The 25475-nt window shown below is 41.1% G+C and overlaps 1 protein-coding gene across 1 annotated transcript; it reads left to right on the forward strand.

Annotated features, from left to right (window-relative positions):
• Positions 1-367: 367 nt before the first annotated feature.
• LOC137049220 (NLR family CARD domain-containing protein 3-like) lies at positions 368-23617 on the forward strand. Its single transcript, XM_067427690.1, has 8 exons — positions 368-396; positions 4009-4148; positions 4312-4590; positions 4704-4772; positions 7329-9129; positions 9955-10128; positions 11351-11524; positions 23360-23617. Exons 3-8 carry the CDS (start codon positions 4332-4334, stop codon positions 23469-23471), a joined length of 2589 nt encoding a protein of 862 aa, XP_067283791.1. The 5' UTR covers positions 368-396; positions 4009-4148; positions 4312-4331; the 3' UTR covers positions 23472-23617.
• Positions 23618-25475: the final 1858 nt, after the last annotated feature.

Here is a 25475-nt window from a genome sequence, read left to right on the forward strand (position 1 = left end):
TTTCATTGAAATGAGCTTTCTGAACTTTAGGCCTGGCCATGTTTCTGGGACACAAACTCTCCTGCTTCTCTGTAAACAGCACTGTTGTAAAACCACCCCCTCTTTAACTGTGCGTGTCTTTTTACCTGTAGATCAGATATGTTGTTTGTGAATCTTTTGGTGACAGACAGTGATTATCCACACAGGTTCACTCTTATGTCACGAATCCTTATGAAAACTGGTTCTATTAGTTTTCTGAGAAAGTTCTGGTACAACAGGTTTAAGTTCTAAAGAAAACTCCCTCTCCACATTCCTTTATAAAAACCCAGAGCTGAAAGGATTGTCAGAATAACGTCTGCTCAAGACAGTTCAAGTTCAGCGGAGGAACAAGAAACATCCACATCGCCATTATTCATGGTTAGTAAATACTACTTCATAAAATACTGACATATATAGATTTAACAGAGTCATGTGTCTAGACTTAACAAACAGCATTGACACATCTCGGTCTCTCTGTTCTCTCAAATAGCCACATTCATCTCAAAACCTTGATTTCAACTGTAGATAAGGAGTCACCATTTCAGATTTTCACTACATGATTGTCTTGGCCAAAATAATTCCAGCCAAAAATATATTGCGATATCTTGACATTTTGAGTCAATTGAATCTCTATTTTGTGTTTAATTAAATTGTTTAGTCAGCGAATCACACCATTGCATAAGAACAGTTGCTTTTGTCTTAATTTGCTGTTAAACTCTCTTCTGTCTGTAAACGCTCTATTGAAAGCTGAGACTTTGTTCAGTAAACAAGGCTTTGTTACGTCACAACTGTTTCACAAAAAATTGTTCGTTGTTGGGGGTTGACGAGGTAAGCGATTATGATTGGCTAAGGCAGTCATGTTTCATGGTAGCCAATCAGAGCCAGTGTTTACACACACGCCAACACACCAGCGACACACACAGTCACACAGACACACACACACACACACACACACAGAGAAGCTGCGAGATGGTGAGTCAGGAGCAATCCGATGAAAAGTTGGCATTTTCAAGGTGGAGATATAAGCACTACATCAAATTCAATGTGGTCAAAGGCAAGAGCGTGCATGTAATGTGTACATTATGTCCAGGAGTGAAGACTTTGTCTTCATCCGTTATAAGCAACTCTAATTTAATGAAGCATCTCACAATGACACAAGCATCTAGAAAGCTGGTGGCCAAAAACACGATACCTCCACCACAGATGATAGCTAGCCATCCACTAGCAAAGAAGGACTCGGAGCAAAGTCCTGCAAGCAGCAAAAGCTAGACATTTCTGCCTCACAACAACAACCTGAACAGGCTGTGAACAGGCTGAAGTCAACTGTATGATAGGCAGGTATGTTGTTAAAAGTATGTTGCCATTATTGATGGTGGAGGATGATTCATTCCCAGCAATTATTGCAAAAATACCTAAGAAAGCAGGGACCTGTATGCCATGCTCAGATATGTGTGCTAAATACCTAGATGCTAAGTACACCAAAATGAACACAGAGATTTAAAAGAGTTTTGAAGAGTTGGACTTTTTGTCTACAACTCCAGATATTTGGACTGCGCACAACCGCAGTCCCCTCGGCGTGACTGCCCAAAGGTTAGATACACGCAGATTAGAGCGAAATAAAGCAGCCTTGGCCTGCAGACGTTTCAAAGGCCGTCATACGTATGACAGCATTGCTATTGAACTGGACAATATCCACTCATTCTTTAGTATTTCTAACAAAATCACAGCTACTGTCACAGATAATGGTTCAAATGTACAGCCCGTTCAGGGTGATGACTCTGGGGAGGAAGATGTGATACAATACATGAATGTGGAAGAGGATGTGGTAGAGGATGTTGTGACTTTGCCACCACACCACAGATGTGCATCGCACACAGCAAACCTTATTTCATGCTCTGATGTGGACAAGTGGCTACTTTCAAGGCCAGGCATAAAAGCTTTGTACAGAAGTGCCATCTTCAAATGCACAGCTATGTGGAACAAGGCCAGCCGTTCCACAGTGGCTGCAGAGGTCGTGGATGAAGTCCTTGAAAGGAAGCTCCTTGTCCCATGTACGACCGGATGGAACTCCTTTCATGATGCTGTTGCTCGTGTCTGAATTCCCAATCACCGAGCTGAACACCATTTCCTACAATTTTGGTTTGAAGTCCATCACAGATCGGGAATACCAGTTCCTCAGAGAATACTGCACAGTGATCAATCCACTAACAGTACCCGTTGACACAATTGTTTCTATGGCACCCTCCTACCCACACTGGAGATCTCCAAAACCCTGGACTTAAAGACTGGCCTCCAAATCCTTGGTGACCTTCCAGAGGCTGTTGTCAAGGTAAGAGCTAGTATTTCTTCAAATACATTGAATACATACTCCCATACATGAAATATGTATGAATTATGAAATCAAAGTGAAATTAAATGGATATCTCTTAGCTCATGGCTTTCATTTAAACTACGTTGGCTGTGAACACAGGAAAGGAAGGACAATGCCTTCCTTTCCTGTGCCGAGGCAAGTCCGCCAATGCCGAGGCAAGTCCGCACCGACTCAGCCATAGAGGATGAAATCTTTTCGCTGACTATTTAAAATCAGGAGCACAAGGGATGGACACTCTTAATGGATTCCCACTAATAAAAATTTTTTCCACTCAAATACAATGCAGCCACTCCATCCAGTGCCCAAGTGGAGAGAATATATTTGGGAAGCTGGTCTTTACTAGTCTGACAAGCCAGACCCACATCACGATGTTTGGTCTGGAAACTCACCATTGACAGCTCAATCCGAGGGGCGGGATAAATGGTTGGCTTTTAAACTCCCTCTGCACGCGATAGGATAGCACTACACCAACCAGAGCAACGAAGGTGAAACAGAGCTTGTTGATAGATTAAACATTCGCTGTATCTGGTCGGAAAATCTCTGAACACATCTTCCCTTTTTAAGAATGACTTCAGTGCCGTTCTTTGTTCTTTTCTCAGAGAAAAGCTTAACTCCAAGTCTTCCAGAGTCGCGGTCAAAGCTGATTCGAAAGACCGCCGTTCGCCAGTTTCTGCCATCGGCCATTGCCATTATGGCCCCGCCCACCGACTCTATACACGATGTGATTGGTCCAGCAAGAGTTGGGCGATTACAGCTCAGAAGGGTATTGAGAGTTGCTAGACGACACTCGCGGGCAGATTAGATTTGCTGCTGCTAGGGTGCGTCTACATTTCTAGGCTAGGTCTTCACCTCATTGAGAAACAAGAGGTCTGAAATGCTGCTGCTTCTTAGATACAATCAGTGGATTGAAGGGTAGGCTAGTTAGGCTACATGGGTTAGTCGGATACACGACGGACACATGAATAGATGAGTGTTTTAGAAGGAGTGTTTGGATGGGTAGATAAATATCTAGGAGCTAAAGTTCAATCTTTAAAAGCACTCCATCTTGTTAAACTGTTTATTTTTTTAATGAAGATAAATTAATACAGCAGCCTATGTCTTCCAGGCTATTTATCTCAAGTTGTTAGAGTTTGATTTTTTTAAATTCGCTACAGTTACTGCACACACACTTTATATTATTTAACTACTTTTAAATAATTGTAATTACTTCTAAATGTACTTTTGAATAAAATACCAGACCAGTTGTCTGAGATTAGGAGTTTGGTTTATTTAATTAAGAATAAGACTACAGACCTAAACACACAATTTTGTTGTTTAAAAGTTTATTTTTGTTGTGAACAAAACAGTTGTAAGTACAGGTTGTTTACTTGACCAGTCGTCTCAGGCTGAGAGAGTTTGATTTAATTTGCTAGAGTTAAATGCACTTTATATGTTTATGTTTCTTAGAAAGGTAATACTTGAAGTGCAGGATAAACATCTTGCTGTCTGTCGAGTCGACGTGCAATAAATATCGAAGGTTATGTTCAAACACTTGTCTGTTCTACTCATTTCAACTGACTTGTGAAAACTGGTTAAAAAAATTAAAAATCTATGACTTATAGCAATTTTTTTTTTTACAGTAACGCAAATAGCTACCTTACACACGAGGAAAAACAGACTTTTGAGGAATAAACAAAGCCAGGAAAACTCTGCATAACTCTGCTACTGGATACTGCTGAAATGAAACTTTCTGTGCAAGTTGGACTCACGCATGTATGAGGTAGGGAATTTTGTACAGAGGCACAAAAGCTGCATGTTTTTGCCTCCGGGATATTTGACTTGAGAAGTCCTGACCAGAAAGATTGAAGTAGTTTAAAAAGCAATATAGACTTTTAGGAAAACAGATAAATAGATCTTTAGATCTTTTTCGTTTTGTTCTTCAGCTGTAAATCGGTGAAAAGCGATGGCGTTTGTTAAAGAGCTGCTCAAAAACTCACTGAAGAATCTGAGGAAAGACGATCTGAAGGAGTTTCAGTGGTCCTTGGAAAATGAACATGAGTTTATATTCAAGTGTGAAATGGAGAATGCAGATAGATTAGACACTGTGGATAAGTTGGTAGCATGTTTTGGATCAGAAGAAGCTGTGAAGATCACGGTGGAGACCCTGAGGAAGATCAACCAGAATAATCTGGCTGAGCAGCTGGAGAATAAACACAAGCAAGGTAAGATTTAAATCACTGTGGCTGTAATGTGATTGACTTAAACTTTCCTCTGCTGATATGTTTTTGTGATTTATGTTTTCCAGTGAGTGATAATCTCTCTTTCTCTCACACAGGTCAGACTGAAGGCAATATAAAGACATCTGCCGCAGTTGGAGCCAATTCAAATGAGATATTGGGTAAAGGTAACAGTCATTGCCTGTACATGCAAATAAGAGCAAATATAACAGCAAGCAACAAATACAGGGCCAAGAAGACTAGTGATATTTAGACAAGTATATTTAATACAACAGTGCCTAGTCATAATTTTACGAATGGTCTTAAACCCTGAATTAAAATGTCTGCAAGATCCAACTTTAACACAAAGAGGGTAATTTCAATGGCCCTCATTTATCAAAAGTGCGTACACCAAATTTCCAGCGTACACCTTGCGTACACCTAAACCCACGGTGACTTTGAGATTTATCAATATGGACGTTCGCGTACGGCACACTCAAATCCTACGCCAGCTCAGGAGGTGGTGTACGCACGTTTGAGTTAGTGCGAAAATGCGCAGAAAAAAAAATTCCTAACACCACAAAACGCACTGACAAAGATATGCTATATTATGATCCACTGTAAACAACAACAACATAGTTATTATAAACTTCAGTGTTTATTTTTGTGCAACGTAGACTTAAATGTTTAATTTGTGTGACTATAGGCTACCAAAGCATTTGATGTTTTCCTCCAGTTGCGAGCCTGTGCGGCAGCTGCGCATGGACTGGGACTGAATAATTCAGACTGACAAAATAATAAAAATTACATTGTTACGCCCCGTCTAGGGGAAAAGGGTGCAACATGAAAACTCTGAAACCAGTGTAATGGAATAAAGATGAATTTATTTATTTGAATTGGGACCGAAGATTCAAGAGCTGACTGGGCCAAAATAACAAACAAAGCTTCCTTTTTTTAAACCTCTTTCTTAAACCCTAAACCAAAAAGAAAGAAAAAGAAAATACAGTATATAAACCTAACTCCCTAACCAAAACAGAGATCAAAATAGTTTACAATAAACAAAAATGGCATCAGACTCCCTACTTTCCCAAACTCATTATTTACAATATTTGTACAACCAGGCAAACAAACTGAAAAGGGCAGTCCAAATCAGTGTCAGAAAACAGGCAAAGGGTCAGATATACCAATTACATTCCACTGATACAAACAGTGTCAGATTTAAACAAACAAACAATACTCAAAGTTTCTAATATTCCTAACACAGTCAAACTTTTGTAACACACAAACAAACTCTGCATACACAGGTCAAAACTCTCTCTCAAAACACAAGATCTCTCAATCAGTCAATCTTCCTACAGGAAGTGATGACAATCTTTTTAAAAGACTGTGGACCAATGAGGACATGACAGCAATCAGCCTGCAGGAACCAATCAGATTAACTTCCTGGTCAGACAGAGACTCGCAAAACAGAGAGGTCACAAAATACAAAACATAGGGTTGTAACACATTCTTCTTCTTTTAAATAATAATAATAAAATAAATAATAACAGCATTTTTCTTCTAAATAACAATAACCATCATTAATAATAATAATAATAATAATAATAATAATAATAATAAAAAGAATCTTACAAATTGTCATGTAATTATTAATGTGAATGAATGGTACTCCACATCACATCATCATCATATCGTACACCCCAATACATGTGCCGTGATACGAAATTAAATGCTAATTGTTTCAAAACATGTGCTGTAAAATAATGCATTGTGATGGTAATTTATCATCCAAACAGCTATTTAAACTGCTGGAGTGCGTTTCTCAATCCCCACACTATTAACAGTACTCGTTATTTGGGTCCATATTTTGTTTTTGTGGGTGCCTTTATTCCCACTCTTTAAACTCCCAAATAAAACATTTTCATTTTTTTCAACTTCCCTGGGGATGGTCTTGATGGGCGCGTCCCAACTCAATCATCTCACTAGTTCAGTAGTCAGGGCACTGATCAGGGAGTCAGCCCATTGACTTATGTCCTAATCAGTGCCCTGATTAGTGGACTAGTGAGATGATTGAGACGCGCCCGATCTCCACGCCGGAGAAGTTTCGCTTCTTTGCCGTCTTCCGTGTGTCCATGGTGTAAAATGAGGGCGTGGGGGAGGCGGAGACTTGAATATATAGGGGCGTGTTATTCTAATGACGATCGTTTTCAGCCGCGGCATTTATCAAGGGCAAGTATTGCGTACACCTGGATTGCAGAGGAGCGCACAGCTTCATAAATCAGGCGGTGAGAGGAGTGTAAACATAATCTTACGCCAACATATACGCCCGTTTCTACGCAAGATTGATAAATGAGGGCCAATAACCCCAGCCTAACCCTTATACAATCTCTTGTCTTACTTGGTTTGCTAGATGTCAATGTTTTGATCAACTAGCTATTAATAATTTTGTTCAACATGGCCTTAAGTTGATCTGAGTCCAATTTGTGACAATCCAATAAATGCCCTGGAAGGAATTAGAAAAAGAAAGTTATTATGAAATGTTGATACTGAAACCAATTTAGCGTCAGCATTTGTCAAAGCATTTCCATCACCATACATGTTGTCAACTTCAGCATAATCAGTGCGAGATGAACCATATAAACACTACTGCAGTAGAGTGTGATTATTTTGAATATAGTAGAAAAAGGAATTTATGAAAATCATGATAACATAGTCTTTGCTGTCTTTTTCCATGTTTTTTAAAGGCTCAACTGCAGACGACAGTCATGATTACACAGAGACCAGCCTTAGACTGAAGAACATATTACAATTAGACTACAAGCGGATATTGGTCGGTAATTCGCAGACGGGTCATCAGAAATACCTGACTGATGTCTACACACATTTATATGTGGTGGAGAATGAGACTGGAGGAAGATTGAACGACCATGAGGTGATACAGATCGAATCAGATCACAACCGATCAACTGCCAAGGAGAAGCCAATCAATTGTAATGACATGTTTAAAGTCCAGTGTGAGACGGGTCGACGAAACAGAAAGGTGCTGACAATGGGGATCGCAGGGGTGGGAAAAACTGTCTCTGTCAATAAATTCATCCTTGACTGGGCTGAAGGAAATGAAAATCATGATATAGCCTTCATTTTACCTCTGCCGTTTCGTGAGCTAAATTTGATCACAAATAACTGCAGTCTCATGGGACTTCTTCAAGAACACATATTTAATGATACTGAAGAATTGCCCTCTCTTCCTGAAGGTGATGGTAAGGTCATGTTCATCTTTGATGGACTAGATGAATGCCACTTCTCTTTGGGCTTTAAAGAGGGTGACAGAATTACTGATGTTCACAAAATAACAACAGTGAGTAAGATAGTTACAAGCCTGATCAAGAGACACCTGCTTCCCTCTGCTCTCATCTGGATCACATCCAGACCAGCAGCAGCCAGTCTGATACCCCGAAAATACATTGATCAAGTGACAGAGGTGCGAGGATTCAATGATGACCAGAAAGAGCAATACTTCATCAAAAACTGTCCTGAGGTTTCTGAAAAAATTATCCGTCACATCAGAAACTCCAGGAGTCTGTACATCATGTGTCATATCCCTGTCTTCTGCTGGATCTCTCTCACTGTTCTTCAGCCTCTACTGTCTCGAGAGAGCAATGACAAAACTCCCACAACTCTCACAGGGATGTACACAAACTTCGTTATTTCTCAGCTGCAACAGATAGAAGAAAAATACTATGATGACCATGAAACTAAAGCCAATGCATGGCATTTTGATCAGATTATTCTGAAGCTTGGGAAACTGGCTTTTCAACAGCTGAAGAAAGGAAAGTGGATTTTCTTCAAAAAAGATCTTGAGCAATGTGGAATAGATGTCAGTGAAGGGTCATTGTACTCTGGGTTATGCACTCGATTGTTTCAGAAGGAAAAAGTTTTAAGAAGAAATGTTTACAGCTTTGTACATCTCAGTGTCCAGGAATTCCTCGCTGCTCTTTATGTGTTTTTTATGGGCAAAGATGAGAAAGCTGACCTGTTTCTTCAATCCTGGACGGAAAAACTAATTTGGAAACTGTCCAAAAAGCCACTGTTTCAGCTTAATAATGCTGCAGTCAATATGGCTTTACGAAACGAGAATGGACATCTGGACCTTTTCCTCCGGTTCCTTTTGGGTCTCTCACTGGAGTCCAATCAGAGTGACCTGATGGATCTACTGCCAGAACTGGAACTCAAAACAGAGAACATGAAAAACACTGCTGACTATATCAAAAAGAAAATAGAAAAGGAGAAATCAGTGGATAGAACCATCAATCTCTTCCACTGTCTGAATGAACTGAAAGATGACTTTGTGGTGGAAATCCAGAAGAATCTGAGTTCAGGAATTCTTGCAGCAAAGAATCTTTCCTCTGCTCAGTGGTCAGGTCTGGTGTTTGTGCTCCAGATGTCAGAAGAGGCTCAAGAGATGTTTGAACTGCAGAAATACAGAAGATCTGATGAAGCACTGATGAGACTGCTGCCGTTGATCAAAAACACAAGAAGAGCACTGTAAGAGTCTCCTCTACAATAATTTATATGCACCGTTACTAAGGTTGCAATATTTCTGGAAACTTTCTGGAATTTTAGAAATATTTCCTTAAGTTTCTGAAAATTTACCAGAAATAATCAGCCCCTTTGCAACCCTACCTGTTAGTCATTTTAATTGGGCCTACATTTTATATGGGTGACTTGTTGGCCTAGACTAGTGGTGTCTAACCCCAGTTATTTGTTTTGTTTTGTTTTGATTCTTTCTTTATTCAACATTTTTAATTTTGAACTATCTACAGCAGAGCCCAAAATCCACCCACAATCATAAGACAGAAATACAGCTTAATAAAATGAAAACAGATACATTTTATATAAATAAGGATACCAATTACATCTCAGGATTTTAAAATTTTCGATAAAATCTTATAAGGTCCAAACAAAATTGTATCGTCTTTCTTGAGGCGCTATGAACTTTAGCTGTGGTACACTCAAATTGGGCAATGTCCAGTAAGTAGGACATCCAAGTAGATATAGTTCAAGTCCAAGTAGACATTGACAAACTATGGTTGTTCTAATACCATTGTGACTAGTGATGGAAACTAGTGAGGGAAACATGAGAACAAAGGAAACTGGAAAGCATAAGCAAACGAATAGTCCTTGAAAATGTTAACCAAACACAATGAAAGTGTGACAGTATGATATTTATTGGTTTTGATGTTTTAGAAGATATTTTTTTTAGCTTACATCTTACATTACTTGCTTACATCATTAGGAGTCAAAGGTTTTTCTAAGCTTAATATTATAAGCGCTACTCAAAAGGCATTACTGTTGCTCTTCTCTACACAGGCTACAGTGTTGTAATCTCACTGCTCAGTCCTGTGAACGTTTGTCTTCAGTTTTACAATCCTCAAACTCCTTCCTGAGAGAGCTGGACCTGACTAACAATGACGTGCATGATTCTGGAGTGAAGCTTCTCTCTGATGGACTGAAGAGTCCAAACTGTCAGCTGGAGATACTGAGGTGAATGGCTTTAAAATAATGAACTATGCTATGATTGGAGGCAGACTTAAATGTGCAATAGGTGATCTGGAAAATGTTAACTTTAGCCGGCATGCACTGAAAGCATACAATCCCACCCACCTTGAAAATTGGCACCCAAAGCCTCCTCCAAAACACATGAACGCACACAGACAAGAAGCGAGATCATCAGAGACAACATTATTGGATTACATTATGTGTCATTTTCTGGTGAGAACTTAAAAGTACAGCAAGTAACAGTACTACAAAAATGAACATAGACAACTGTTTGCCTGTCATTCTTGCTCTGTCTGCATCATATGTGATGATGTATTATGTCTGTGTGAAGAGTGGTATGGAAACACATTTAATGACTGGGAACACATGCTTTCATTTCACTCTGACCATGTTAGAGGTAAGAACAATGAAGACCAGGGTGGGGTTCAGTTAACAGTCTTTAATGAAGCAAGAAGTCTTCACTGATTAATCAGAACAAAAATCACAGGCTTCTTTCAGAGTCAACACAGAAATAGCCAGACGACTGGAGCTAAGAAAAACTACACAAATCTCCACGAGGGCAGAGGCAGGAACACCGAGATGCATACAGCCAGTCCAAAACAGTGAAGACAGCCGGCAGTGCGGACAGCCAAGGGCATCATGACAGGATCCTGACAGACCACATGCAATGATTGAACAAACATTTATAATCCTATGCCTTGACAGACTATATATATTTATTAAAATACACTTAGACTTTTAGACATAGTGATCGCTATCAAGATATGATATGCTCAACCAGCATAACAAAAAACACAATCTTTAGACAATCACCTATTGCTCCTTTAACCAATAAGCAAAGTAAGCTGTCACTTAGAGCCCCAGGGAACAGAGGGGCCCCATCTGACTTGGCGAAACATATTTAGCAAACGCTCAAGTGCATATATATGTTTGTGCTCTTGAGAGTTTGAAAGATCTCCAATTTCCAAAATTATGCAATGTGGTGGCAACGCACAGACATCTGTAGATTTCTTAAACGCTATGGCCAATCAGAGGTTGCTCAAAACGCCACAGTTTGTGTCTGATGGCTTAACTACATGTAGAAAAGTAATAATTTTACTCTGGCGCACTTCCTTTTGTGACTGAATTTACAATAAATAACAGCTGCCACAGGTCAGTGTGTTTAATTGCCAAAATAATTGTCATGTGTTGCTGTATGTCTTTATAGATTGTCTGGCTGTATGGTGACAAAGGAAGGCTGTGGTTATGTGTCTTCAGCTCTGAGTTCAAACCCTTCACACCTAAGAGAGCTGGATCTGAGCTACAATCACCCAGGAGATTCAGGAGTCAAGCTGCTCACTGATAAACTCAATCATCCAAACTACAGACTGGAGAAACTCAAGTATGTATAACAGGAAGAGTTACATTCTATACACTCACATAGGGGTGTCCCCGACTAAGGATTTACACATTCGAATCAGAACTTTCGAATCTTTCTATAGTCAACTGATAGTCGAATCATCAATGTGTGTGTGTGTGAATGGATTGGGAGGGGCACAACACTAGTCAGCAGGAGGGTAAAACTATTTTTTTTTTCCCTTTACACACTGCACACAGCAACAACTTTTAATAAAGCGACCAACACTGCCTGACAACTGACAGACGAACGTACAATGGCGTACAACATAAAATATAAGTCTCGGGTGTCCCCAGAGTGTGCCTGTGACATTTCAGATCAAAATTCCTAACAGATCATTTAATATACCATTTAGAAAATGCCAATTTTTGGGGATTAAGAAAAATTTGCTGTTTTTTGTGTGTCCTTCTTTGAACGCAAATGAGCTGCTGCTCCTCAACCCAGAGGGCGGAACCTTAATAGCTCGGTAATACGCGAATGAAAACTAAAACATGATACATCTGTTTGTTCTGCTGATCATCTCTATTGCAGACACACTCATGTGACTTTGCAGTTGAGATTTTGTTTAATATAAAGTGTTTTACATATAAAATGTATTATTATTATTATTATTATTTATCATCATCTCATGAAATATTATAATTTGCTTGTGTTTTACAGCCTTATCACTCTGAACTTGAGCACACACTCAATGCATGCGCACTGAGAGTTAGATGTTGGTGTGTCCGCGAGTAGGCTATTAAACTAGATTAGTTCTCTTTCATGTATAACTGCAATTAAACTGTCAAATGCTTTATGTCAGAAAGAAACAAAGTTCACATGAAAACAACTGGTTATGTCTGTGCATGTATGCAGCAAGTAAGTTACAGAAATCCTGTGTGTATATTAGATGCATACTAAAGTGAATGCAGTTTAATATACAGTACCCAATGCGAGATCTGCTGTTAAAATGAATCAAACAACTGAAGAAAAACAGAAAGTCAGTTACTGGGCACAACTAACTATTGCACAAAACTAGGATAAGGGATTAAGCCTCGATAGCTTGGTGATCCTGGCTCAATTTATCCGCTAATATACAGTTATCTTTCATTATTATTATCATTCTTGGTGTGAGTGTGCCTTCGGGGTACGTTTACACGACCGCGGTGTACTAAATTTAGCATACACAAAAGAACGAACACCGAGAATGCCCTTAAGTATTTATTTCTCTGTCCTCTTTCTCCTTGTCTCTTTTCTCACAATGTACTTTCAATACATACCCACTATCTCTAACCCACGCTCCACTATCACACACAGTCGGCAGCGCAACACTGCTAAACTGCATCCTATACCTTCCTCTACTAATATTCCTCCCTCCTTTTTTCTGGATCTATGGAATTGTCAGTCAGCTGTAAACAAAGCTGAATTCATTCCAGCCTTTGCAACTCAATCCAATCTGAATATCTTGGCCTTGACTGAGACCTGGATCCGTCCAGAGACTCAGCAACCCCTGCTGCTCTCTCTAATAACTTCTCTTTCTCACACACGCCTCGCCACACTGGCAGAGGTGGAGGCACAGGTTTTCTCATCACAAACAATTGGAAATACTCAACCCACACCTCTCTATGCAATAACAACTAATTTGAATACCATGCTATTACAGTTACAGCTCCTGCCAAAATCCATCTTGTAGTCATTTACCGCCCTCCAGGTCAATTTTATTGAGGAACTAGATGTGCTGCTGTCCTCATTCCCTGAAGACAGCAGCCCACTTGTAATCCTTGGTGATTTCAAAATCCACCTGGACAAACAGTATGCTACAGATTTTCTCTCCCTTCTATCCTCATTCAATCTCAAACTCCTTACTACCTCACACACACACAAATCTGGCAACCAACTTGACCTCATCTACATACACTACTGCACTACAGAAAACACTTTGGTCAAACCCTTACACTTCTCTAAACATTATTTCATCACATTGAGTCTACATTTCACAACTCGTACACTTCCACTTTCTCTACCAGTTAATTTCAGATGAAACCTGCGTTCTCTTTCTCCCTGTCACCTCTCCTCTGTTGTGTCATCCTCTCTTCCGTCACCCACACAATTCTCCTCTATGGATGTCAACACTGCAACAACTTCTTGTCTAGATAGTATCTGCCCTCTATCTTCTAGGCCAGCACACTCTAACCCTTGGTTATCTGATGTTCTTTGTGAACACCGGACCAAACTTAGGGCAGCAGAGAGAAAATGACGCAAATCAAACGACCCATCTGACCTGAGTAAGTATCAATCTCTGCTCATTTCTTCTCACATGATGTCCATACAGCTAAATCTTCATATTTCCACAACAAAATCAACAGCACCTCAGACACACGCACACTTTTCAGAACTTTCAACTCTCTCCTCTGTCCCCATCCACCACCTCCCACCACATCTCTATCTGCAGACGATCTTGCCCATTTTTTCACAGATAAAACCACAATCATCAGCAGTCAGTTCCCACCTCCACACACACACAATTTTAAATCAGCCACATTCACAGCCAAACATTTTCTCTCCTCCTTCTCTTCACTCACTGAGGCTGAAGTATCTAAACTTCTCCTCTCCAGCCATCCCACTACCTGCCCTCTAGATCCCATCCCCTCACACCTTCTACAAGCCATCTCCCCTACACTCTTACCAGCACTCACAAAAACTTAATAAAGTGGTCAAAATAATTTCTGACAAACTCCATGTCTTCTGACAAACTCCATGTCTTCTGACACATTGTGCATCTTATGATGTGTCCTTCCTTACTCATGCAGTGCACTTTTCATAATCAACATAGATTAAAATATATTGTGAAGGGGTGAGGAAGCACACGACACGATAGTGCAGGTGAGTTCCCAGAAGGGTGGATTTTATTGAGGTTTGTGGTGCTCGGTGCTCGCTCTCTGTGATGACACACATCATCAACACATCTCTCTGCACCAGCATCTTCCCTACCACATTCAAGCAGGCTCAGGTATCCCCACTGCTTAAAAAACCCACATTAGACGCATCACTTGTAGAGAAATACAGACCTGTTTCTCTCCTACCATTCATAGCGAAAACACTTGAAATAGTTGTTTTCAACCAGGTCTCATCTTTCCTCTCACAGTCTAATCAACTGGACGTAAACCAGTCAGGTTTCAAAAAGGGCCACTCAACTGAGACGGCATTATTGTCAGTTACTGAAGACCTGCGGATGGCTAAAGCTGCATCCAAATCATCAGTCCTCATCCTCCTTGATCTGTCTGCTGCCTTTGACACTGTGAATCATCAGATTCTTCTGTCCACCCTCTCATCACTGGGCATCACAGGGACTCCACTCCACTGGTTTGAGTCCTATCTCACAGGTAGGTATTTTAAGGTTGCCTGGAGAGGAGAGGTATCCAAAACACATCAACTGAGCATGGGGGTTCCTCAGTGCTCAGTGCACATCACAAAGACAGCTCGGTCATGCAGGTTTGCATTGCACAACATCAGGAAAATCAGACCGTTCCTTACGGAGCATGCAACACAACCTCTTGTCCAAGCCCTGGTAATTTCTAGACTTGATATTGCAATGCGCTTCCGGCTGGACTTCCATCTTGAGCAATCAAACCGCTGCAAATGATCCAGAACGCTGTGGCACGTCTTGTATTCAATGAGCCCGAAATGGCTCATGTCACACCTTTATTCATCTCTCTGCATTGGCTACCACTCGCTGCCCGGATCAAATTCAAAGCTCTGACTCTTGCTTATGGATCTTCCACAAGATCAGCACCCGCATACTTCGACTCACTCCTACGATTCTACACCCCCACCAGAAGCCTTCGCTCAGCTAACAAGCGGAAGCTTGTGATACCATCACAGAGAGGCATGAAATCCCCCTCCAGAACATTTTCTTTCATTGTTCCTGGTTGGTGGAACGATCTTCCGTTCTCCATACGCACAACAGAATCCCTCGCTTCATTCAAAAGACAGGTAAAAACTCATCTCTTCCATGAGCACTTAATCTTACATAAAAAAACTCTTCCTCCTCTATTTCTCTTTTCTCCTTCCCTTTTTCTGGTTTTTGCTACTCTGAGCAGTATACAAATCTTGGTATTTAGGACACTTTTTGCGTTTTCTTTGCCTCTTCTTGACGGATCGCTTCCTGTACTCCTAAGTTGTAAGTCGCTTTGGATAAAAAGTTGCTTTAAGTAGGTCGCTTTCTGCTAAATGCATAAATGTAAAATGTAAATGCATACAGATGACAAGATCACCAAGATATCCTGGCTTAATCCCTTATCCTAGTTTTGTGCAATAGGCCCCTGCTCTTGACTGAATGTCTTTAATAGCTTTATTAACTGCCCCCCACCTTTTTTGAGAATAGACATGAAAATGCACTATCCAAACTTAAATCGCTGTAATTCAAGAATGCTTTGAAAAAAACAGACCTGTTTTAAAGAAGACACTTGGCAGATTATTGCTGAAGTGAAACCTATTCAAGATGAAAGTATGAAAATGTTATGGAAGTTTAAATTTACTGTAAATTAAAAATGTACTAAATATGTTTTTATTGTATATAAAATATATATTTTACCAAAAATATTTTACTCTAAAATAACTTGTAGTTTGGTTGACATGTGTATGGGTGTAGGGAAGGAAGAAGGCAGGGTCGGCATGACTGGGACTTGCGATTTTATTACTCAATATCAAACACAAAGAACACAAGTGGATGGCTCAAAACACTCAAAACTCTTTCTTCCTATTTTCACTTGGCAACAGCTTTGTCCTCTCCAGCTCTGTCAGCAGACACACGCAGTCCCAGTCCAACTCTCTCTCTCCTCTCTCTTCCGTCCAAGGGCTTAATGCAGTCTCTCCACGCCAATAACTGCAATCAGACACAGGTGTTATTCATTTGCACTTGACAACTTACGCCCACTTACGCCCTGCTCAGCTCCGCACTCTCTCTCCCTCCACAGACTCTGCAAAACCACGCCCCCCCTGCCACATACCCCCACCTCCCGATTCAGGCCGGGGAGCCATCATCAACATTCTTTTACTATGGTGCTGTACACCGTCTCTCTCTTCGAGAGCTTCCGACTGATGTACAGCATCGGCTGTTCCTCACCCTCCACCTCCTGGGACGGGACGGCGCCCAACCCGGTAGCCCCAGGAACTGTCTAACCTTTTGGTCTTGGGCCTCGGACAGGTCGCAACTGCCGCGGTCTTATCAATTTGGGGACGCACCTGCCCATGACCCAGGTGGAAGCCCAGATACCTTACTTCCACCCGCCCAATCGCACACTTCTTAGGGTTGGCGGTCAGCCCCGCCCTCCTCAGCGACTTCAGGACAGCACGCAAATGCTGCATATGACGCTGCCAGCCTGTACTATAGATGATAATATCACCCAGATAGGCAGCGGCATATGCCGTATGCGGCCGGAGAATCCTGTCCATCAGTTGCTGTTGGTGTGCGGCTACCTGCGTTACCTCAGACAACAGCGGCAGGAGCCGCATGGACCAGTCATTCTTGGGCCAGCCCTGAGCCTCGGCAGACCTCTCGAAGAGGTCGATGAACGCCTCCGGGTCATCCATCGGTCCCATCTTCAAGAGCGAGATGGTGGCGGTCGAGTCGCTGGCAGGTCTGGGACTGGCCCGAACCTCCCGGTCTATCCAGCTCCGGAACAGCTTGCGGTCCTCATGCTGGGCTTGGAGGAGCGCCTCGAACCTCTGTCCTGACGGCCTGCAGATCTTGGAGGGCTTCTTGGTGGAGAAACCCTCCCGCGAGCAATTGCACAATTCAAAAACTTCTAACTTTGCTTAATAGGTGCCCTTTAAAATATAATTTATACAAAACAAAATTCACTTTACAGTAAGGCTTTCTACAAAACAAAACTTAATAAAGTGGTCAAAATAATTTCTGACAAACTCCATGTCTTCTGACACATTGTGCATCTTGTGATGTGTCCTTCCTTACTCATGCAGTGCACTTTTCATAATCAACATAGATTAAAATATATTGTGAAGGGGTGAAGAAGCACACGACACGATAGTGCAGGTGAGTTCCCCGAAGGGTGGATTTTATTGAGGGTTGTTGTGCTCGGTGCTCGCTCTCTGTGCTGTGTTCCGGGTGCAGGGCAGTGTGGGTCTGTAGTCACCTCTTGCGGTGGGGGCTGGCGGTCACACGCTGCTCTCTGGGGGAAACAGCAGAGAAAAGAGTTAGCCGAGTCTTCTGGAAACATCTATCACCTTGCTGTCCGTCTCCGCCGCTTATATGGCTGGGACCGGATGAGAAGCAGCTGTGACCGCTCAGCCTGTGATGTGCAGGTGCATCCGGTCTGTTTCCAGGGCGACGCTGATTGAGTCTCGGGACGTTTGTCACACATCGTCTTGATAGCACAACTATCTTTGTACTCTTTGTACTATTGTCCAACTTCCGACTTTTCGGCTACTTTTGGTAGCTGGATAGGCTATATATAATGTTGCTTCTAAATATGAATGAAGATATGGTTATTGATAAATCGAATTGTTATTATTGTTATTATTATCATTTAGAGGGGCTTAGGAAAATTTTCGGGCAGTATCAGCTCCCCTACAATAGGCCTAACAACGTCCCTAACAAGTGTTTGGATTCCACGCATTCGTCAGGTCTTAAAGAGAGTTACTCAAACTACAAAAAGACAAATGATCACTTGCTGCTCTTGACTGATTAACTTACGGATTATTGTTTTTAATTTTTACAATGAAGATTGTCCAATGTTTTTTAAAATTGTATTACTTTGTTTTTTTTATTGTTATTCAGTTTCTTACCTGAATATTGTTAGACCTAGACCTACCTGATTTATTTGTGCTATTAGTAATTTGCTTATTTGTTCTTATTTTATTACTGTTAAATGTCAAGCGTCCTTCTGCTTTATGTAAGCTATTGCAACAAAATTACCCCATTGTAGAACATGCATTGTCAGCAAATATTTCTGAGATAATTGTAATGGTAATTGATCAATGTTTATATATATATATATATATATATATATATATATATATATATATATATATATATATATATATATATATATAAGCTTAAGCTTTCATTTCATTTATTTATTTTATTATATATATGAAAGTTAAAAAAAGTAACATTTAAGGTACAATTTAAACGGGCCTGATTCAGTTTAAAAACTGGTTTCCACCAGGTTCCTGTTCTGCAGAACATAAAACGTCTCGGTTACGTATGTAACCCTTGTTCCCTGAAGGAGGGAATGGAGACGTATGTCGGAGTGACGAATTGGGATCACTTCGCCCCGCTGCGCGGGTATAAAGCGGAAGCGATCGCCATGCACTGTTGTTTTTCACTGAGGAGCCGAACTAGTGGCTCGAGCTGCAGTGATGGTACAGCAACTGTGGCGACAGGACGTACGTCTCCGTTACCTCCTTCAGGGAACGAGGGTTACATACGTAACCGAGACGTTCCCTTTCAGTCAGTCACGTTCGATGTACGTCGGAGTGACCGACGAATTGGGATCCCTATGGAAAACGCCACAGTTACTATCACTTCCAGCGCCCTGCGGGAGTCCCTCAGACCCTGTCTCAATGGGCGGGGAATTTCCTGCAGGGAGAGTCACACTGCCATCCCACAAGACCCAATCAGTGGACTATTGGATAACGCTGGGAAAGCGTGCCCCTGGAGGCCGCTGCGGAAGCCACACTCCCCCGAAGGGGATACCATGTGGAAATTACACGTATGGACTGGCCGTGGGCAGTACAACATACGGGAGTCCCAGGGGTGGCCCCGGCCCTGTTGGGCGGGGGACAGTCACCGCACTGAGATGATAGAGCGGGCCAAGGGAAAGACACTGGCTCGCCGTAGGGAGCCGTACCGTGGAGAATACACGTATGGGACCGCTGTGGGGGTCACTACATATGGAACCCAGCCTAACACAAGTTCCACAATGCATACGAGTGTTAGACCTGGTGTCAGACGCTCTGCCACGTCTGACTGCCGCGGGTTGCGGAGGACTCAACAGGGTTCGCCATACCGGGGAACTCGACTGGAGCATATAAGCGCACGTATACGTTCCATGAGGAAGGGAGTGGCGCAGCAAACCGACGCTAGAACGAGCACTCTGGTGCTACTGACTACGAGAAGTGAGTACACGGGAAGATACCAGTTCTACACGTAGGCTATAAAATCTAGCGAACGTGTTGGGTGTCGCCCAGCCCGCAGCTCTACAAATATCTGTTAGCGAAGCACCACGAGCCCGCGCACAGGACCAGGCTACACCCCTGGTGGAGTGAGCTCCAATCCCGAGCGGGCAGGGCACGCCAAGACAATGCCATCCACTATCCAGTGGGCCATCCTCTGCTTAGAGACAGCCTTTCCCTTCTGCTGTCCTCCGTAACAGACGAAGAGCTGCTCTGAGGTCCTAAAGCTTTGCGTTCTGTCCACATAAGTCCGAAGAGCTCGGACAGGACAGAGAAAAGCCAGGGCTGGGTCTGCCTCCTCCGAAGGCAGCGCTTGCAGGCTCACCACCTGGTCCTGGAAGGGAGTGGTGGGAACCTTGGGCACGTATCCAGGCCGGGGACTCAGGATTACATGAGAATAGTCTGGCCCAAATTCCAGGCACGATTCGGCGACCGAAAATGCCTGCAGGTCCCTACCCTCTTGATAGAGGCCAATGCAGTCAGGAGTACTGTCTTAAGAGACAGAATTTTTAACTCCACTGACTGCAAAGGCTCAAAGGGAGGTCTCTGAAATGCACTGAGCACCAGAGACGGGTCCCAAGTATAGAGGGTATAGAGGGGGGGGGCGAGGAGGATTTAATCTCCTCGCGCCCCTCAGGAACCTGACGATCAGGTCGTGCTTCCCCAAAAACTTACCTTCTACTAGTTCGTAATTGGCAGTGATTGGGGCCACATACACCTTGAGGGTGGAGGGACACAGCCTCCAACATTCTGAACGGTAGCGTGTGAAGGGACCGGTTCAAGAACCGCAGATCCAAGATTGGCCGTGACCCGCTGCTTTTCTTGGGTACAGTGAAGTACGGGCTGTAAAAGCCGGTCTTCATATCGGCTGGAGGGACCGGCTTGATCGCGTCCTTCGCCAGTAGGACTGCAATCTCCGCCTGAAGCACCGAGGCGCACTCCTTCAAAACAGAGGTGAAGTGAACGCCCCTGAGCTTGGGGGACGCCGGGCGAACTGAATCGCATAGCCGAGTCTGATGGTGCGGATGAGCCAGCGGGATGGGCTGGGGAGCGCTAGCCAGGCCCCCAGTGACTGCACCAGTGGGACCACCGGCACCACAGACATACCCGCAGCGGGGCAGCGTCCCTGCTGGCGATTGGAGAGGCGCCTGAGGGTGACGAGGCATGGGAGCGTCGAACACCGCCAAGAGCGCTCTCTTGGTACCCAGAGACTTTGGAAACTTTTTTGGAAGCATTTTTGAGTGCACAATTGCATGTAGAAAAGTTTCAGCAGAAAGAGACAGATATGATCTAATCTTGTTATACACATAAAGTTTCTGATTCAGTTTTTTTGTCAAATTAGAAATATGATCCCGATATGTAAGATGTGTATCAAGTAACACACCAAGATATTTAAGTCTTTGTAACGACAAGATCTTGGTTTGCAAAGGTGATAGAATCCACACAAAATAAACTTTTTCTAGGTGAATGAAAATACATACATTCAGTTTTTTTTACATTTATGGTCAGATGGTTCTTTTTCAACCAATCATGTAAGCACTGAAGATCAGATGTCAATTTAAAATTTATAACGTCAGGATTTGAGTCAGAGAAAAAAAATCACAGTATCATCAGCATACAGTAAGCATTCTGAGTATTTACACACTCGAGGGAAATCATTAACGTATAAAAGAAAAAATAGAGGTCCAAGAATACTGCCTTGAGGAACTCCCATATCACAGACTAAAAATTGAGATGTTACATGATTAATTTTAACAGCTTGCGACCTGTTTGACAAAAACGAATAAAGCATTTTTATCACAGATGAAAACAAATTAAATGAATGAAGTTTGTTAAGCAAAATCTGATGGTTCACTGTGCCGAAGGCTTTACGAAAGTCAATAAAAACAGCTCCAGTGATATGACCTTTATTAAGAGCGTTCGTATTTGTACAGTAAAAAATAATAATGGTGACATGGTAGATCGCTTAGCGCGGAAACCGTGTTGACAGTCGCTAAGCAAATGATACATTTCTAAATAAGAGATCAACTGATTGTGCAAAGTTTTTTCAAGCAACTTTGACATTATTGGAAGTATTGTGATAGGTCTATAATTTATAAAAAGAGTAGAATCATCAAATTTAAAAATTGGAGTGATTTGTGTTATTTTCCAGTCAGTAGGAAAGATCGAAAGCCTGATGCAAAGGTTGATTAAATGCTGAAAAAGAGGTACAAAGCTATCAGCATGAGTCTTCAAAAATAAAATATTAAATCATAAATATCGCAGGCATGAGTATTTTTCAATGAACACAATATTCTTCACTCTCATTCTGTGTAATTTCGGAGCATGAAAACTGTTCAGATGTTAAAGTAATTACAGATGAAAAGGAAGGAGTTTTGAAATTAATTGCCAATTTGTTAACCGATGATTAACATTTTCAATCTTTTCTGAATCTGAAATCAGAGTACCCTGTAGTGAATTTTGAATATTAACATTTTTTCTTCTCATTATCGCCAGTGATGACTTTAAGGGTCTGCCATAACGTCTTTGGATTGTTAGCGGATAAAATAATCTGTTTTTTAAAATAGACCGCCTTAGCCTTACACAGTTAAGCAGTACATTTATTTCTAATTTGTATGAAGTTATTTTTACTCTCAGATGTTCGACTTTGCCTATATATATTTTAAAAAGAGAGGCCTTCTGTTTAAGGAGTTGTAATATATCAGAATTTATCCATGGTAATTTACGCTGCCTAGACTGAACCTTGCCTACAGTAATATATTTATTCTGTATTTTCTGAAGTTTAGTGTGAAATTGCGTTAAAATTTTAAATAATTTTTAAATAATAATAATAATAATAATAATAATAATAATAATAATAATAATAAGCTGTATTATATAAAGTGATCTCTTCAGAATAAATATTTGATTGCCTAGACTTTCAATAGACAGACAAAAAAATAAATAAATTAAAAATAGAAAAGGTCAATGAGCTGAATCTGATTGACTGTCTACCTCATAGACGAATGTTTGTAATAAATTAACTGAAAGTGAAGTGAACCTGTCGAGTGATTTTGTTTGGGGTAATTGTTCTAAATAAAGTCCAAAGTCTACATAGACAGTGATACATTTAAAAAAAAAAAAAAAAAAAAACTTTTTTTGCTTAAATATCTGATCCTTCTGCTATTACGAAACACAAGTTTGGCTGTTTATAGCATTATCTCTTTAAATGTGATTTAAAAGAAAAAACACTAAATAATAATTTTGACTATGTATTGGTATGTAATTTACAGTGGTGTGAGGTGCTTGGAAAAGTTTTAAAATGGACCTTGAAAGTGTTTGAATTTGACCTTGGAAAAGGTGTACCCTGCTTTAAAGAGTGATTTCTGCTTGATTTAAATATACACTAATAAGATTTTGGATATTAAAATGTAACTGTGTTGATTGATGCATTGAAAACCGTCCGTTGGTTCAACAATTAAAGTGTCAATGTTAAAAGACATTCGGTTCACATCATTTAATTGAGACATTTTTCAGTGCAGCAAGTCAACATGAGTTTTGATCTTCAAAAAAAGGTGTCTGTGTGCACATTTGTGTGAGTGTTTGTCTGTGTCTGAGTGCGTGTGTGTTTAATGGTTAACTTTCACTGTGTGTGTTTTGTAGTGTGGATCATGGAGGAGAGATCAGGATTACACCAGGACTACGGAAATGTATGTCTGCACACACACACACACACATTCGTTGCATGGCAACAGACCTGAGATTTGATCACTGAACTCAAGATTTCCTCACTATAGATGAGATGCAATTTATAGACAGGATAATAATAATAAATCAAGTGAAAATGTGTTGCTGTAATATGAATCTGTGAAAATCATAAATTAACTCAGATCTGAACTCAAGACTTATGATAGAAAGTGAAAGTGATATAAATAATTTTTTTTACAGTGTACAATAAAAAATCAGGGGCCGTATTCACAAAACATTTCATCTTACCACTAAGAGTTCTCCTAAATGCCAGTAAAAGTTCGTAGTTATGAGTTTTCTCTTAAAACCTATTCACAAATGCAAAAGTCTGGGGACTGAGGAGCCAAGTGTCACTAATTAAGCAAGTTTATGTTCAGCTGATTGTCAGCCTCTTACATCTTCATCCCAAGAGATCACAGAATTTAAGCGACAAATTGTGTTTTTATAAATAAAGTGCAAGAGGAGCACCAAGCAGCTTACTTAATGAGTTGCCTCGAAAGTTTTCTGCATCCCTCCGCCACCCCGACTACTCACTCTCGGCCCAGCCGGGGATTCGATTCGGGGGAAAACTCTGGGTTTGGGCTAAATCCTGACCTCAGAGCCCTCGGTCCTCTCGGAAAGCATGCCAAATAGGCTTAATTTACTCTTTTACTCTATCCAATCATTTGTAAGTGTGAACTCATGAAACAACTGCCACAGATAATTTAGACATGATTTATTTTTTATTTACTTATTTAATAATTAAATATTATTTTTTGGTGTTATTGCTTTATTATTATGACAGGGTAGTGAGTAGACAGGGAGTAAAGTGGAAGAGCAAAAGGTCTGCAACAGCTATTATGATTGTTTAATGATTTGGTCTTAGTGACTTAGGAGTCCTCTTGACTACTCATAACATTTCACAGATTAAGGAGCTAGTTTTAGCACTAAAATGCTTGGTGATATACAAACCCAATTCCAAAAAAGTTGGGGCACTGAACAAATTGTGAATAAAAATAGAATGCAATGATGTAGAAGTTTCAAATTTCAATATTTTATTAAGAATACAACATGACATATCAAATGTTTAAACTGAGAAAATGTATAATTTTAAGGGATAAATAAGTTGATTTTAAATTCAACACATCAACACATCTCAAACAAGTTGGGACAACGCCATATTTACCACTGTGTGGCATCCCTTCTTCTTTTTTAAAACAGTTTGCAAATGTCTGGAGACTGAGGAGACCAGTTGTTTAAGTTTAGGAAATAGGAATGTTGTCCCATTCTTGTCTAATACAGGCTTCTAGTTGCTCAACTGTCTTAGATCAACTTTGTCACATCTTCCTCTTTATGATGCGCCAAATGTGTTCTATGGCTGAAAGATCTGGACTGCAGGCTGGCCATTTCAGTACCCGGATCCTTCTTCTACGCAGCCATGATGTTGTAATTGAAGCTGTATGTGGTCTAGCATTGTTCTTCTTTTTCTTTCGGCTTTTCCCTTCAGGGGTCGCCAAAGTGAATCATCTACGTCCATCTAGTCCTATCCTCTATATCCTCTTCTCTCAGACCGACTACCTTCATGTCCTCCTTCACTACATCCATAAACCTCCTCTTTGGTCTTCCTCTTGACCTCCTGCCTGGCAGCTCCAACCTCAGCATCCTTTTACCAATATATTCACTCTCCCTCCTCTGAACATGTCCAAACCATCTCAACCTGGCCTCTCTAACTTTGTCTTCAAAACATCTCACATGTGCTGTCCCTCTGATGTACACATTCCTGATCCTATCCATCCTCATCACTCCCAAAGAGAACCTCGACATCTTCAGTGCTGCTACCTCCAGCTCTTCCTCCTGTCTTTTCCTCAGTGCAAATGTCTCCAAACCATACAACATCGCTGGTCTCACTACTGTCCTGTACACCTTTCCTTTCATTCTTGCTGGTACTTTTTTTATCACACAACACACAACCTGACACTTTTCTCCACCTATTCCAACCTGCCTGCACACGCTTCTTTACCTCTTTTCCACACTCCCCATTCCTCTGGACTGT

The sequence above is a fragment of the Pseudorasbora parva genome, chromosome 20 (assembly GCF_024679245.1).
Source record: "Pseudorasbora parva isolate DD20220531a chromosome 20, ASM2467924v1, whole genome shotgun sequence".
Taxonomy (NCBI): Eukaryota; Metazoa; Chordata; class Actinopteri; order Cypriniformes; family Gobionidae; genus Pseudorasbora; species Pseudorasbora parva.

What these genes read in the sequence shown, in the direction of transcription:
- LOC137049220 (XM_067427690.1), top strand. Translation starts at nt 4,332, where the DNA reads ATGGCGTTTGTTAAAGAGCTGCTCAAAAACTCACTGAAGAATCTGAGG. An exon ending in AAAAACACAAGAAGAGCACT is followed by an intron (nt 9,130 to 9,954) that starts GTAAGAGTCTCC and finishes TTCTCTACACAG; the next exon opens with GCTACAGTGTTGTAATCTCA. An exon ending in TGTCAGCTGGAGATACTGAG is followed by an intron (nt 10,129 to 11,350) that starts GTGAATGGCTTT and finishes ATGTCTTTATAG; the next exon opens with ATTGTCTGGCTGTATGGTGA.